At 41.1% G+C, this 14,956-nt stretch overlaps 1 protein-coding gene across 6 annotated transcripts in view; it reads left to right on the plus strand.

Moving 5' to 3' along the window:
• cep135 (centrosomal protein 135) overlaps positions 1 to 14,956 on the plus strand; it is a 135,695-nt gene that overhangs the window by 30,860 nt on the left and 89,879 nt on the right. For all 6 annotated transcript variants that reach the window (XM_072569596.1, XM_072569579.1, XM_072569590.1 and 3 more), the window contains one exon: positions 2,989 to 3,073. In XM_072569596.1, the coding sequence (XP_072425697.1) occupies positions 2,989 to 3,073 (85 nt within the window). The remainder of the gene's footprint in view (positions 1 to 2,988; positions 3,074 to 14,956) is intronic.

Genomic DNA, 14,956 nt, shown 5'->3' on the forward strand with positions numbered 1-14,956 from the left:
AGTTGGGAGGTCATGTTGCGGCTGTACAGGACATTGATTAGGCCACTGTTGGAATATTGCATGCAATTCTGGTCTCCTTCCTGTCGGAAAGATGTTATGAAACTTGAAAGGGTACAGAAAAGATTTGCAAGAATGTTGCCAGGGTTGGAGGATTTGAGCTATAGGGAGAGTCTGAACAGGCTGGGCTGTTTTCCCTGGGGCGTCGGAGGCTATGGGGTGACTTTATAGAGGTTTACAAAATTATGAGGGCATGGATAGGATAAATAGACAAAGTTTTTTCCGTGGGGTGGGGGAGTTGATCATGTATTCCCTTGTCTTGTTTATTCTTGCCCAAATGCATCAGTTTGTACTTATCCATATTGAATTCCATTTGCCAATCATCAGGCAATCTATCCTTCTGTAAACAAGGCTATCCTCCTCACAAATTACTACCCCACCAATTTTTGTATCATCTAACATCAGTCCTCCTACATTCAAGTCTAAATCATCTATATACACCACAAGCAACAAAGGCCCCAAAACTGATCCCTGTAGGATCCCACTGGACACAGACTTCCAGTCACAAGAACACCCCTCAACTATCACCCTCTGTTTCTACCATTTCTTTCTAAAGATGGGCCTCCTGCCCTTGGAAACTGGTTCTTATAATTATTTAAAATCCATTATTTGGACATGTTCTGGCACATCTTAAGTGAGATGTGTCATAAAACAGGCCTTCTGATCCAGTGGCAGGAACACTACCATTACATCATAAGATCCTCATATCCCAATTAATATTGCCCATTAGAGCATGCATATATATACACACTCATATACACAGTATTTGCAATATTACCAATCAGCAGTACGATTAAGCATCAGATGCTCCCCAGTAACCCACGCATGGCTCCAGACTACATAGTAACCTTGTTCCAAATTTAGACACAACTGAAGTCCAGAGATGAGGTGAAAGTGACAACCTGTAATATCTTACCAAATTTGGCATCAAGGAGTAGATGCAGGTACAGTTTCAACATTTAAAAGACACTTGGATGTGTACATGAATAGGAAATGTTTAGAGGGATATGGGCCAAAAGAAGGCAACTGGGACCAGTTTCGTTTGAGGAAACTGGTTGGCATGGATGAGTTGGCCTAAAGGGTCTGTTTTTGTGCTCTGACTCTATAAGTTAATTTTTTTTTAATGTTATGTATAATGCTTTTTCTATTTTTTTGACATTAAAATCTCAATGTATAAATATGCAAATATATATTTTAAAGTTAATTTTAAAAACTGCCAAGATACCCATTTGCTCACGTTTCAATGGTTTAGTTTGATTTGATTTCAAATATTTGTGGTATGATCGTACAGTTACCCTAATTCATTGTTTCAGACATTGGCCTCAGAATAATTCTAACATTGGAGTTAGACAATTCAACCCCACATGCTATTCCATTCAAGAGATCAAATTAGATCAATACCTCACATCAATCTGCATGCCTTTAATTCATTATGTCTGTACCCTTGCCTGATACCATTTTCATCTGTGAAAACGGAAAATGCTCGGGAAATATAGCTGGCATGCTAACGTTTATGGAGAGAGATAAACAGTCAATTTTTCCAAGTCCACAGCCTTTTCTTCGGAATGGAGGAGGGCTGAAAAATTATTATTTTCATGTTGTTGACAAAGGGTGTTTCAATAACAATTTCAATACTGAAGGAGAATTTCTCATTTCAGCTACCTTTTCAATGGAAACTTTACTAACTGACCCAGCATTAATTGTAAGATGAAGTAAAGAACTGCAGATGCTGGAGATCTATAACAAAAATAGAAATTGTTGGTGAATCTTAGCAGGCCTGCCAGGGTCTGTGAGAAGAAAGCAGAGTTGATGTTGAGTCCTAGAGGCTGTGGGTTCCCAATCAGAAAATCAGACATTGTTCTTTGAACTTTCACTGAGGCTTGCTGGAACATTGCAGCAGCCCTGCCATAGAGATGTTGGTGTGGGAACATGGTAGTGTGTTGAAGTGGCAGGCAACAGGAAGATTAGGGTCATTTTTGCAGACTGAATGAAGGTGTGCAAAGCAAATCACCCAGTCTGCGTTTTATCGTCCCAGTGTCGAGGAGACCACAATGTGAATAGTGAATACAGTATACCAAATTGAAACAAGTATGGGTAAATCACTGCTTCACCTGGAAGGTGTGTCTGTGGTTTTGGACAGTGAGGAGGGAGGAGGTAAATGGGCAGGTGTTACATCTTATGCGATTGCATGGGAAAATGCCATGGGGATGTGAAGAGGTATTGGGAATGGAGAGGTGCACCAGTTTTCAATTGCCACACCAACACACCACTGTGTGCCCACACCAACATTTCAAAGGCAGGTCTGCTACAGTATTCCAGCCATATCATTTCCCACTTGGGGACCCTGCAGCCTGTCGGATTCAATAGCAAATCAATAACTTAGGGTCTGATACCATCCTTTTTTTAATCTATCCACACCTGGTCCAGTTATGACATGGGTTGCTTTTAGCACATTCACCCAATCTCTCCTATTCTTAGCTCTAACTATCAGCTATTCAGCTGTTCTTCTGTCCTGTGCTGTCCTGCTATCCATAATCTCCTTGTTCACCAAGAATTCATATCTCTCTCTCTCTCTCTCTCTCTCTCTCTTCTCTCCATCTGCACCTACCCGCTGAGCTCTCCAAACCCTCCCCCCCCCCCCCCCACTTCGTCTTCAGCATAAATACCAGTTTCCTAGCTGCTAACCATTTTGATGAAGATTCACTAGACTTGAAACGTTAACTCTATTTTCTTCCCACAATTGCTACCAGACGTGCTAAGTTTCACCAGCAATTGATTGTAAGATTATGTTCCCTTGTTCTAGAAGCCCTGTTTGCATTGCTGATTTTTTAAAAATGAATTTATTCTTCCTACTCTATATTCGTGTCCATCTGAGAGATTGGGATTTTTTATTGTAACTTTATTTATGACTTTTTGTGATCATTCTTCCAGAATACTGGATCTACAAGCTACAGTTGATGAGCTGAAGTGTGAACTGGAAAAATCAGATCGTGGGATGAGAAAATTCCAGAGGCAGGTGAGATGGTTATATCTGGAAACAAACTTTTCATTTTTTTAAATTTAAAGCTAATGGGAACATTTTCAAAATCACATGTATGCATCTAGATTATTTTCAGTCAAACTGATTATTTGCAAAGTCATCCTTCTCAAGTCTCAGTCTTCAGATATTTTATGTGTTTATTGTATTCTATATGAAGTGTCCTCATAGCATGAAGCTAAGTCAAAAGGCAAAATATGTTAAATTATCCTCTCTACCAGAAGTGGCCGAAGTATTCCACATTCTAGAGCCATCACTCAAGCCCCATTTTTCAGCAATCAAAGCCCAACCATAATGTTGCTTGTACAGACTGAGCACATTAGATACATGTTTTTTTAACCTCCCCCCAGTCTGAAAATAGGAAAAAAAACTGCTCTAACATTGGTGGACCTCACTTGAGGAGAAACCTTTTACCACCAATCAGAGAGTATCCTTTACCAACCATCCAGGTTTGGCAGTTTCAAAGTGCATTCTTATCCCTTCAAAAGAGTCTATGGCACTGGATGGCTACCAGCACAGACCAGGCAGTGCTGGAGCAGGTCAGGCTAAGCATTAGGATTGTTGGTAATAATAAAGAAATCATAATTGAGTTCAGAAACACAGCCAACTAGTTAGTAAAGAAGGCAAGCCAAGATCTGGCAGCAAGCAATTTCTCCAAGAAATTTTGAAATATTTATTATTTGGATTTAAATGTATGGGGTTTTCGAATATGTCACAAAAACATTTTGAATAATCGAATAGATGATTATCTGGTTTTTAATTGTTTTTATTATGGAGGGATTTGATTTTGTTTATGAACATGGTTCGAAAATGGAATTCTGTAGTGGTCATATATTGTGATCAGTACTTTTGAAATTGGGTAGTATTTATTTAAATACTTGTAAATCACTCAAATAAATGTAAAAATGTTTTATTAGAAAAAAAAGTGACTGCGTTGCGCATGATGTTTAATTATAAGAGCAAAATGCTACAGATGCTGGAAATCTGAAACGTGAACCATAATCACCAGCTGATTCACTTTTCAACAAAGTGTTAGAGATTTTTTTTACACATCGAAATAATGTAGATGGAACTTATTGTCAAATAAGGAAAAAAACTTGCGTTCATATGATGGTGTCCATGATTCAAGATAACACAAAATGTTTTATAGTCAAAGGATTACTTACTTAATGTCATGTAGAACAACATAGTAGTTAATTTATACTGTTCAGCAAATAACCGATTACTAATGGTTAGAATCTTAGAGATCTACAGCACAGAAAAGAGCCCTTTGGCCCATTGAGTCTGCACCTGTCAAAAATAAGCTTCTAACTACCCCGATCTCATTTTCCAGCCCTTGGCCCACAGCCTTGTACACAGCCGTAGCATCTAATTACTTCTTAAATAAAGGCTTCTGCCTTTACCACCCTTTCAGGCAGTGAGTTCCAGATTCCGATGACCTGCTGGGTGAAAAATGTTTTCCTCACTTGCCCTTTATATCTCCTGGCCCTGACCTTAAATCTACACTCGCTGATCATTAATTCCTTCACAAGGGGAAATGTCTCTTCCCATCTACCCTACCGGTACCCCTCAGTTTTACCCCTCAATCACGTTCCCCACCCTCCACCTCCTCCGTGTTTTCTGCTCCAAGGAAAACAACCCACCGCCTTTTGTATCATGTGCAAACTTACTGATCAACACCCGCCCCCCCCACGTTCAGTCTAAATGGTTAACTTATACCACAAATAGCTGGGGCTCCCTGTGGGATCCCACTGGTCACAGCCTTCCAGTCACTAAAACACGCCTTCACTCTCTACTTTCAATATCAATGTCCCAAATGGGACCTTATCAAAATCCTTGCTGTTGTCCAAGAGGACTATATCAAGTGCTTTGCCCTTATCTACATGACTGAATTTTCCGAAGAAGAGACTAGTTAAGTTCATCAGTTATGACCTCCCCTTTGCAAAATCATTTTGACTTTTCTTGATTAATCTCTGCCTCTTCAAGTGCATATTAATTCAGAATTACTTCCAATAGTTTCCTTGTCACTGAAGTTAGAAGACTGGCCTGTAGTTTCCTGGTTTATTCCTTGCACCTTTATTGAATAATAGTATGATGTTGGCTGTCATCCAGACTTCTGGTACCTTCCTGTAGCCAGTGAAGAATTGAAAATAATTGCCACCCTGCTATTTCCTACCTTGCTTCACTCAAATTCCTGAAATACATTTCATTCAGCCCAGGAGATTTATCTACTTTTAAGCCTGCAAACACTCAGAATCTATTTTCTGCCTATGCTCATTTTAAAAATTATATCACAGCCCTTTTGCCTGATCTCTTTACCTATACATTGTCTCTCTCGCCAAAACAAAGTATTTATTTAGAATCCTATCTACATCCTCTGACTCCACACACAAATTACTGCTGTGGCCCTGAATGAGCTCTACTCTTTCCTGAGTTTTTGTTTTATCTTTTAATGTACAAGTAAAATAATTTACCATTTTCCTTTATTTTACCTGCCATTATCATTTAGTGCCCCCTTTTCCCTCTCCAAATTTAGTTTTAAATTCCTCCTTGCACATTCCAAACTCCTCTAGGGCTTCTGTTTTGAGCCTGCTGTATCAGTTACAGGCCTTCCTTTTCCTCTTTTTCCAATCCTATATGCAATATGCAAGGTTCACTGTATTTGTTGATCCCATCCTTTATCTTCATTGGAACATGTTGGCTCTGTACTCTCCCTATTTCCTTCTTGATTGTGTCCCAGTACTCTGACACTGATTTACCTAAAAGTATATGTTCCCAGCATACTCTAGCCAAATCATATCTCATCTTATTAAAATCCCGAGTTTAGACCTTTGATTTCAGGCCCATCCTTGTCCTTCCCATAACAATCTTGAATCTAATGGAGTTACAATCACTGTCTGCAAAATGAATCTCCACTGATACTTCAACCACGTGCCTGACCACTTTATCTAAAATGAAGTGGTGAAAGGTCAATACTCCTATCAAGCAGCACTTGCTCAGCAATAACCTGCTCACTGATGTCCAGTTTGGGTTCTACAGGGCTTCTGACCTCATTAAAGCCTTGGCTCAAAAATGAGCTGAATTTCAGAGGGGAGATGAGAGTGACAGACGTTCATCTGCTGACGTGGCTGATGATTCCTGTAAGGAATCTGCTGATGAAGAAAAGAGGTCTAAAATGAGTCACATGACCAATAATTGAGCAAAGCTTCAGATTGCTAATAATGTAACTCATATGCCTGGACAAATCTAGGGTACATTTAGTATTCCCAACAAAGATCTCCAGATGGTTTTGGTCTGCTGCAGAAAGAGGATGGTGGAGGCCAGTTGTTATCGTCAACAAGAGCAAGAAGACCCTGATGTAGCCAAGCAGGCTACAAGCCTGCAAGCCACTTACCTGACTACCAGAGATGATCAGGAGAAAGTGAGGACTGCAGATGCTGGAGATCAGAGTAAAGAGTGTATTGCTGGAAAAGCACTGCAGATAAACCAGCATCCGAGCAGGAGAATTGATGTTTCGGACATAAGCCCTTCATCAGTAATCTGATGGTTGGAACAACGTCATAAGTGCATAGTCCAGCTATCCTGAATACTTGAGCTTATTTGGAATGGTTCCCTATCATTTCCAAGTCAAAAATCCAATACTCTTGTCGTCCAATCTGATCTTGCCATCACCTGAAGGTGACTGTCCAAGTGGAATTTTGATATATATGGAACATAGTAAGAGGCAAGAGAATGAGCAGTTCAAATTAAGAAAAACCTATAATCAAATAAAGAAGCATAAATATGAGCATTGTTGCACCCAGCTCCCTGTCCAAGTGGATTTCCACACACAACTGTTATAACTTTCTCATTCATTAGTAGTACTCCTGTTTGGCGCAACCCCACAGCTTCAGCTGTATTAGTTACAGGTTGCTTGTTTACTTACTCTGACAGATGACATACCTCTAGCAACTGCCATCTAAATTCTGGAACGTATGGGGGCTCCATCAAATTCTGCCACACCTACCTTCATGCAGACTCAGTCATTAGGCAGAAAGCAGCACCTGGGGCTTTGTCTGCGATGAATGGCATGGACAATTATGTTTTGTGTGGGTAAACAAGAGATGAGAAGAGGAAAATGCAGAGGTATGCACCTCCTCCATCTTTCTTGTCTTTGCCCACCTGTACTTCTCTGCTAGCCTGGAGGACATGGACGAAGTAGGCCATTGATCTGGGTATACTGCCTGCCACTATTGATACCACATGCAGGTGGCGTCTCTTCACATGGAGGTGAACTGAGGCAGAAGTCTTGGCACTACTGCAGGACGTACAAGTTTCCCTTTTATGGATGACTCTCAAAGCTTAGTGTCTTTTTTTAAATACATTCATCTGGGATCTGGGCATGGGAAAAATCAATCTTTGTTACCCATCCCTAATTGTCCTTGAGAAATTGATGGTAAGCCACTGTTGAAGTCCATGTGGCCTGTGTGTACCCACAATACTGTTAAGAAGGGATTCCAGGGTACCCCAGCGATGCTGAAGAAACAGTGACATAGTTTCAAGTGCCTTGGTGTGTGATTTGCAGGGCAAATTATAAGTGGTGGTGTTCCTGTGGATCAAATGTTCTTGTTTGTCTGGATGTAAAGGTCTAACTGACCATTGCTTGGTGTCACCTGCATCCTCTGAGAATTCTGTCTTCAGCTGTGATCCTGCTTATTTGTATGTTTCAGCATGTGACAATCCAGCTATTTCTGTAGAAGTATCCATTGAGATGAGCATCTCTGCTCGTGGTGGGTGCAAAAGATTCATATGACAATACATCTGCAGACTGCTTTCCTTCTTTGAATTCTGAATCTCCTTCCATCCCAGTTCCTCTTTCATCTTACAGGAGATAAAAGACCTGAATTATTATTGATATAGGGAAAGGACTCAAACTTTTCATTGTGTACATCATGTCATCTCAATTAGTTGTGACATCAGTTCAACCTGAATAATTGTTATGTGCCAAGTGGCAGTGTGATACCTAATGCTGTCATCAGGTATATGGGAGACCGTCCTCTCTCCATCTCCAATGACTGTGACCTGATCAACCCTGCTTAATGTGTGGTGCCTATTCGTCCATACTAGTCAATTTTTAATATGACTGCAATCCATCATCGATTCTCTGCTGCTCCCCAGAATTTGGCACTCTTTTCCCCTACAAGGGGAGAAACCAGAGCCACAAGTGTGAGAAGTAGAATGTGTGAAGAGGATAAACTGAGAAAATTTCAGGAGGGTGACTGCAAACGTTGGGTGCAAGATGTCAAAAAGATGAGGGTGAGTCTATGTTCAAATGATAATGTGAGGTGATCCCTGCAGAGAGAAGAATGAGTAACCTGCAAGATATGTAGAGGGTAGCGCTGGAAATGTCAGTGTGTGGAAGTTGGCATCCAGGTGTTTTGTCCATACCTTCCCTGCCACTAATGGGATACCAAATCCTTAGAGTCGCTTAAATGTGGAACTTTCCTCTGATACTATAGGGGTTAATGTCAAAATTCTGTAAGTACATGGGATGCATAAATTGTAGCTTTGCTGAAATTATTCTTTACTCATTTGTGGGATGTGGGTGTCCCTGGCTGGCCAGCACTAATTGCCAATCCGTGCTTGCCCTTGAGAAGGTGGTGGTGAGCTGCTTTCTTGAACCACTGCAGTCCACCTGCTGTGGGTTGACCCATAATTCCTCAGGGAGAGAATTCAGGATTTTGACCCAAGGACAGTGAAAGAAAAGCAATATGTTTTCAAGTGAGAATGGCGACTGACTTGGAGGGGAGCCTGAAAGTGGTGGTGTTTCCATATATATGCTATCCTTGAGCTTCTAGATGGAAGTGGTCGTGGGTTTGGAATGTGCTGTCCGAGGATCTTTGGTGAATTTTGCAGTGCATCTTGTAGGTAGTACACAATGCTGCTACCGAGCATCTGAAGTGGACGGAGTGGATGCTTGTGTACATAGTGCCAATCAATCGGGCTGCTTTCTCCTGGATGATGTCAAGCTTCCTGAGCATTGTTGGAACTGCACTCATCCAGGTAAATGGGAGTATTCTATCACAACTTCTAACTTGTGACTTGTAGATGGTTGACAGGCTTTGGGGAGTCAGGAGGTGAGTTACTCGCTGCAGTATGCCGAGCCTCTGACCTGCTCTTGTAGCCATTGTGTTTATGTGGTGAGCCCAGTTGAGTTTCTGGTCAAATGAGAACCTCAACGATGTTGATATTGGGGGATTCCAAGATGACAACCCTACTGAATGTCAATGGGCCCGCGATGATGGTCACAGCCTGGCATTTGTGTGGTGTGAATGTTACTTGCTAGTTGTTAGCCCAAGCCTGGATGTTGTCTAGATCTTGTTGCATTCGAACATCAACTGCTTCAGTATCTGAGGAGTCGTAAATTGTATTGAATGTTGTGCAGTCATTGGCAAACATTCCCACTTATGATAGAGGGAAGGTTGTTGATGAAGCAGCTGAAGGTGGTTGGGCCGAGGACACTACCCTGAGGAACTCCTGCAGAGGTGTCCTGGAGCTGAGATGACTCCAACAAACAATACTAACTTCCTATATGTCAGGTATGACTCCAACTGCTGGAGAGTTTGCCCCCGATACCCATTGATTGCAGTTTTGCTAGGGCTCCTTGAAGCGACACTTAGTCAAATGCAGCCTTGATGTCAAGGCTGTCACTCTCACCTCACCTCTGAAATTCAGCTCTTTTGTCCATGTTTAGACCAAGGCTGTAATGAGCTCAGGAGCTGAGTGACCCTGACGGAACCCAAACCGGACATCACTCACAGCTCTGTTGATGATACCTTCCATCACTTTACTGATAAGCGAGAGTAGACTGATGGAGTGGTAATTGGCCAGGTTGAATTTGTCTCGCTTTTAATGCACAAGACCCATACCTGGGCAATTTTCCACATTGTCGGGTAGACACCAGTGTTATAACTGTACTGGATCAGCTTGGCTAGGGGAGTGGCAAGTCTTCAGTACTATTGCTGGAATGTTGTCCGGACTGTGGTCTTTGCAGTATCCAGTGTCTCCACCATTTCCTGGTATCACATGGAGTGAATTGAATCAGCTGGAATGCTGGGATCATTGAAGGAGGCCGAATTGGATCATCCACTCGACACTTCCGATTGAAAATTGCTGAGAAAGCTTCAGCCTTATCTTTTGCACTGATGGGCTGGGCTCTTCCATCATTGTGGATGGGAATATTTGTGGAACATCCTCCTTCAGTATGTTAATTAATCGTCCACCACCAGTCCCGACTGGATGTGGCAGGACTGCAGAGCTTTGACCTGATCTGTTAGTTGTGGGATCGCTTAATTTTGTCTATCACTTGCTGCTTATGTTGCTTGGCATGTAAATAGTCCTGTTTCGTGGCTTTACTAGGTTGACGCCTCATCTTCAGGTATGCTTGGTGCTGCTCCTAGCATGCCCTCATGCACTCTCCATTGAACCAGAGTTGATCCTCTCGCTTAATGGTAATGGTTAGGTGGGGTATATACTGAGCCAAGACTTTGCAGATTGTGCTGGAATACAATTCCCCTGCTGCTGATGGCCCACAGCACCTCAGTCTTGGATGCCCAGTTTTGAGTTGCTAGATCTGTTCAAAGTCTGTCCCATTTAGCGTGCTGATAGTACTACATTACACGATGGAGGTTCTTCTCATTGTGAAGGCGGACCTCATCTCCACAAGAATCGTGAGGTGGTCGCTTTTACCGATACTGTCATTGACAGATTCATCTGCAGCTGATAGATGGGTAAGGGTGACGTCAAATATGTTTTTCCTCTTGTTGATTCCCTTACCACCTGCTGCAAGACCCAGTCTAGCAGCAATGTTCTTTAGGAATTGACCAGCTTGATCAGTAGTGCTGCTGCCAAGCCATAGACATTGAAATCCCCCACATAGTATATATTTTGTGCCCTTGCCGTTTTCGGTGCTTCCTCCAATTGTTCTTCAACATGGACGAAGACTGATTTATCAGCAGAGGGAGGACAGTACATGGTAATCAACAGGAGGTTTTCTTGCCCATGTTTAACCTGAAGCCAGGAGACCTCATGGGGTCCGGAGTCAATGTTGAAGACTTCCAGGGCAATTTGCTTCCAACAGTGCACCACTTTGCCGCCACCTCTGCCAGATCTGTTCTGCTGGTGGGACAAGACATATCCAGGGATGGTAGTGGTTGTATTTGGAACAATGTCTGTAAGGTATGATTCTGTAAGTATGACTATGTCAGGCTGTTGCTTGACTTGTCTGTGAGTCAGCTCTCCCAATTTTGGCATTAACCCCCATATGTTAGTGAGAAGGACTTTGCAAGATCGATAAGGCTGCTGCTGCTGTTGTATTTTCCAGGGCCTGGGTTGATGACAGGTAATCCATCCGGTTTCATTTCTTTGGGACTTCATAGCGATTGATACAACTGAATGGCTTACTAGGCCATTTCAGAGGGCAATTGAGAGTCAATCATATTGCTGTGGGTGCAATGTGAGCTGGCACATTTCCTTCTTTGAAGGCCATTAGTGAACCAGATCGTTTCTTCTGATAATCAACAATAATTTCGTGGTCATCAATCAATTCCAGTTTTTTTTTATTGAGTTCAAATTCCACCATCTGTCATGGCCGGATTTCAACCCGAGACTCCAGAACATTAGCTGAGTTTCTGGATGAATAATCTAGCGATAATACCATTAAACCATAATTAATAACCTAGTGATAATACCATTAAGCCATAATTAATAATCTAGTGATAATACCATTAAGCCATGAAGGAATTCCAGAATTAAATTGGGAATAATCAGGAGTAAGTCATCAGTGCAGTTGCAAAAGCAAAAATGGTGAACTAAGGGGTGTAAGTTTAATTGGCAATAGCAATATTAATATAGATTAAAAACATTTACCGTTTTACTACATTATGATTGGTCAAAAGACTAACAGGAAAATGAGGAGTTGATAAAGTCAGAGCACACCATGTTAGAACCCTTGTTGATTTTTCATTATTTTTCATTTTATTCTATAATCAGTTTTTAATTTGCAAACTGAAAAAGATTGGTGAGTTTTATGACAGCTTGAGGTAAAAGGACAGGAACAGACCAAGTAAGCTTTGATGTTTGTGAGTTAAGCTTAAGAGTTAATTGTAGGCTGATCCTTTCTTAAAGGCTTTCAACCATCACAGCAAAGCTGGGAAGAGCATTGTGTTTAAACAGATAGCAGAAGTTGGCTATTAATGAGATCAGTATGTGAGCTTCCAGCAAATCTGGAAGAGACCCTGTGTTCAAGCATATGGTAATTGAGGCCTCAGGAAGAGTTGATGAGTGTATCAGGGTGGAACTATGTTTTCTGAGAAATGATTCTGGCCTGCTGCTAAGACTATCAAACCTTGAAAGCTCCCTGCCTAATCTGATACATCAACTTCCAAAAGTCCACACAGTAGAAAACAGAGTTAGAAATATTGCTCCTTTGCCTGGGTGAACTGAGAAGGTGATCCTGATCAATGTTTCCGAAAAGTCCACACATTTACACCTGTGAAACAATGCATCAGCTACGCCACTTAAGTAATCTGGCCATTTGTGTTATTTTCTTTTATTTATTATCTGTCTCTTGTGTGAATGGAGAGCTGAAAACATGTTTTAGGTTTAAAGCACAGATATTAATCAGTTTGCTAAAATTATTGTAGATCTTAAAATAGGTAAATTGTTTATTTAATATAGAAAGTTGGTGTGTGAAAATTAATTATTCACAAAGTATCATTTAAAAGTTTGGTTAGGAACCATTGGGATGACTATTTGGGAGTCAGTCATTTAATTTTACTATGTTGCAAATACAGAAATGCTGACCTAGTTCAACAGACTGTCTCCGTGTTGTAACATGACTGGGGGCTGGATTCCTGGATTTTGAGATGTTGGTCTGGAATTTTGCATTTTTGTACTTAAAGTGGGTGATTGCTTTTCAACTGGCACTGGAAATAGTTCTGAATGTGTCAGAAGTTTCCCTGGTCTGGTTGCAGGGTACAACTAACGCTAAACTAGCAGAGTTAGTCAGCAGACTGGATATAAAGTTAGGTAAAAACAATGACTGCAGATGCTGGAAACCAGATTCTGGATTAGTGGTGCTGGAAGAGCACAGCAGTTCAGGCAGCATCCAAGGAGCTTCTCAGAGCAAGCTAAGAAGGCAGGGACTTTAGACTTAAGTGAAATAGTTGGGTTGTGGGGCAGATAGTATATCAGATGCATCAGTGAAACTTGAGTTGCAGTTCAGGCTGATGGAAATGAGATAATTGGAACTGGAATTTCAAAGAGAGAGAAAGAGAGAGAAAGAAAAGAGAAAGAAAGGGAGGAGAGAGAGAGAGTGAGAGAACAAGAATTTAAGTTAAATATGATGCATCTTCAATCTAACCAAAAGGTTTGGAAAAACAGAGAAGAGGACGTTTCTAATTACAAGCCATTATTCAGTCAGGAGATGTTTAAGATTGAGCAAGTTTTGCCAAAGTTTGAAGACAAGGATGTGGAAGCTTTTTTCCCATCACTTGAGAAGATAGCAACACAAATGAGGTGGCCAAAAGCAGGTGGGATGTGCCCATGCAAAGTAATTTAACTGGTAAAGCACAAAAAAATGATCTAGGGATTATGATGAGGTGAGAAGTGATATTCTAAATGCATTTGAGATGGTCCTGAAAGCTTATAGAAACAGATGGACAACTTATTCTGAGTTTAAAAGCGTTAAATAGAATAATTTTATAGGTGGATAAGAACATCAAAGACTGATCATATTTATAATGCCCTCAGATAAATTATTCTTTAGAAGAATTTAAAACTTCCTTACCTTCTATAATCAGAACTCACGAAATAATAGTACAGTAGCTGTAATGGCTCATGATTATGAATTGATGCATAAACCTTTTTTCTTTCACTCCCAGGGATTTGAGCAAAATAAAAATGTGGGAGAGTGAAAGAGAGGTAGGAAACCAGGGTAGGGAATGGACACTGGGGAACACACCACGAACTACTCCTTGGATTAAGAATAAAATCACTGAGAGTGGAGGTTAAATGTCAGGCCATGTGCATTTGGAATGATCAAAGTTGCAAGGTAGACCCATGGGGTTGTAAGCATTAGTAAAAAAAATGGGTTGGAGAAAAATCATAAAAAGTTACTACCGTGGACTAGGTTGTAGCGCTAACTATAACAAAAAGGCTGGAGCTGAATTCGGTTCCTAGTAAGGAAATTGTCACATAGATGAGAGGCATGCAGAATTTTTGCCAAAAGGGAGGATGATTCCTTTTTCTTCAGGTGAGGTAACTAAACACTTAACCATACTAAGAGACACAGGAGTAACATGTCACTTTTACTGGAAAAAGAATTAATTTTCCCTCCAGAGAGTTCGATGGGAGCTCCAGTTCCATTATATGAAGTACAACTGGAATGTGATTTTCCTTTATAAGGAGAGGGAGTTGTTGGATTAGGAAAAACATTACCTGTTGAGGGAGTAGATTTACTTCTTGGTACTGATATGGCAGGGCTACAGGTAGCATCTTCATCAATGCCCGAAGAAAGTACAAGAAACAGAAATTGCAGGGACAGTTCACTGGTGTCTTGCCTTCATATGTGATAACTAGAGCAAATGGTTAAACAAAACCCATCAATAAGGGTTGATGTAAAACCATGCCAAGTGAAAAAATAGCTGAAACTTTCCTGAATGGTGAAAAGTATGCCTGGTGGAGTGTTTGGTATGACGTCCCTAACTACAACATAAAAAGCAGATCCGGAATTGACTAAGTTAACACAATCAGCTTATACTGGGGTAGAGGCCAAAGGAATGGCAGTGTGCTTTTATCTTAAGAGCAGAGTGCTAGGGAGGA

This window comes from Chiloscyllium punctatum, chromosome 1 (genome assembly GCF_047496795.1).
Source record: "Chiloscyllium punctatum isolate Juve2018m chromosome 1, sChiPun1.3, whole genome shotgun sequence".
Lineage (NCBI taxonomy): Eukaryota > Metazoa > Chordata > Chondrichthyes > Orectolobiformes > Hemiscylliidae > Chiloscyllium > Chiloscyllium punctatum.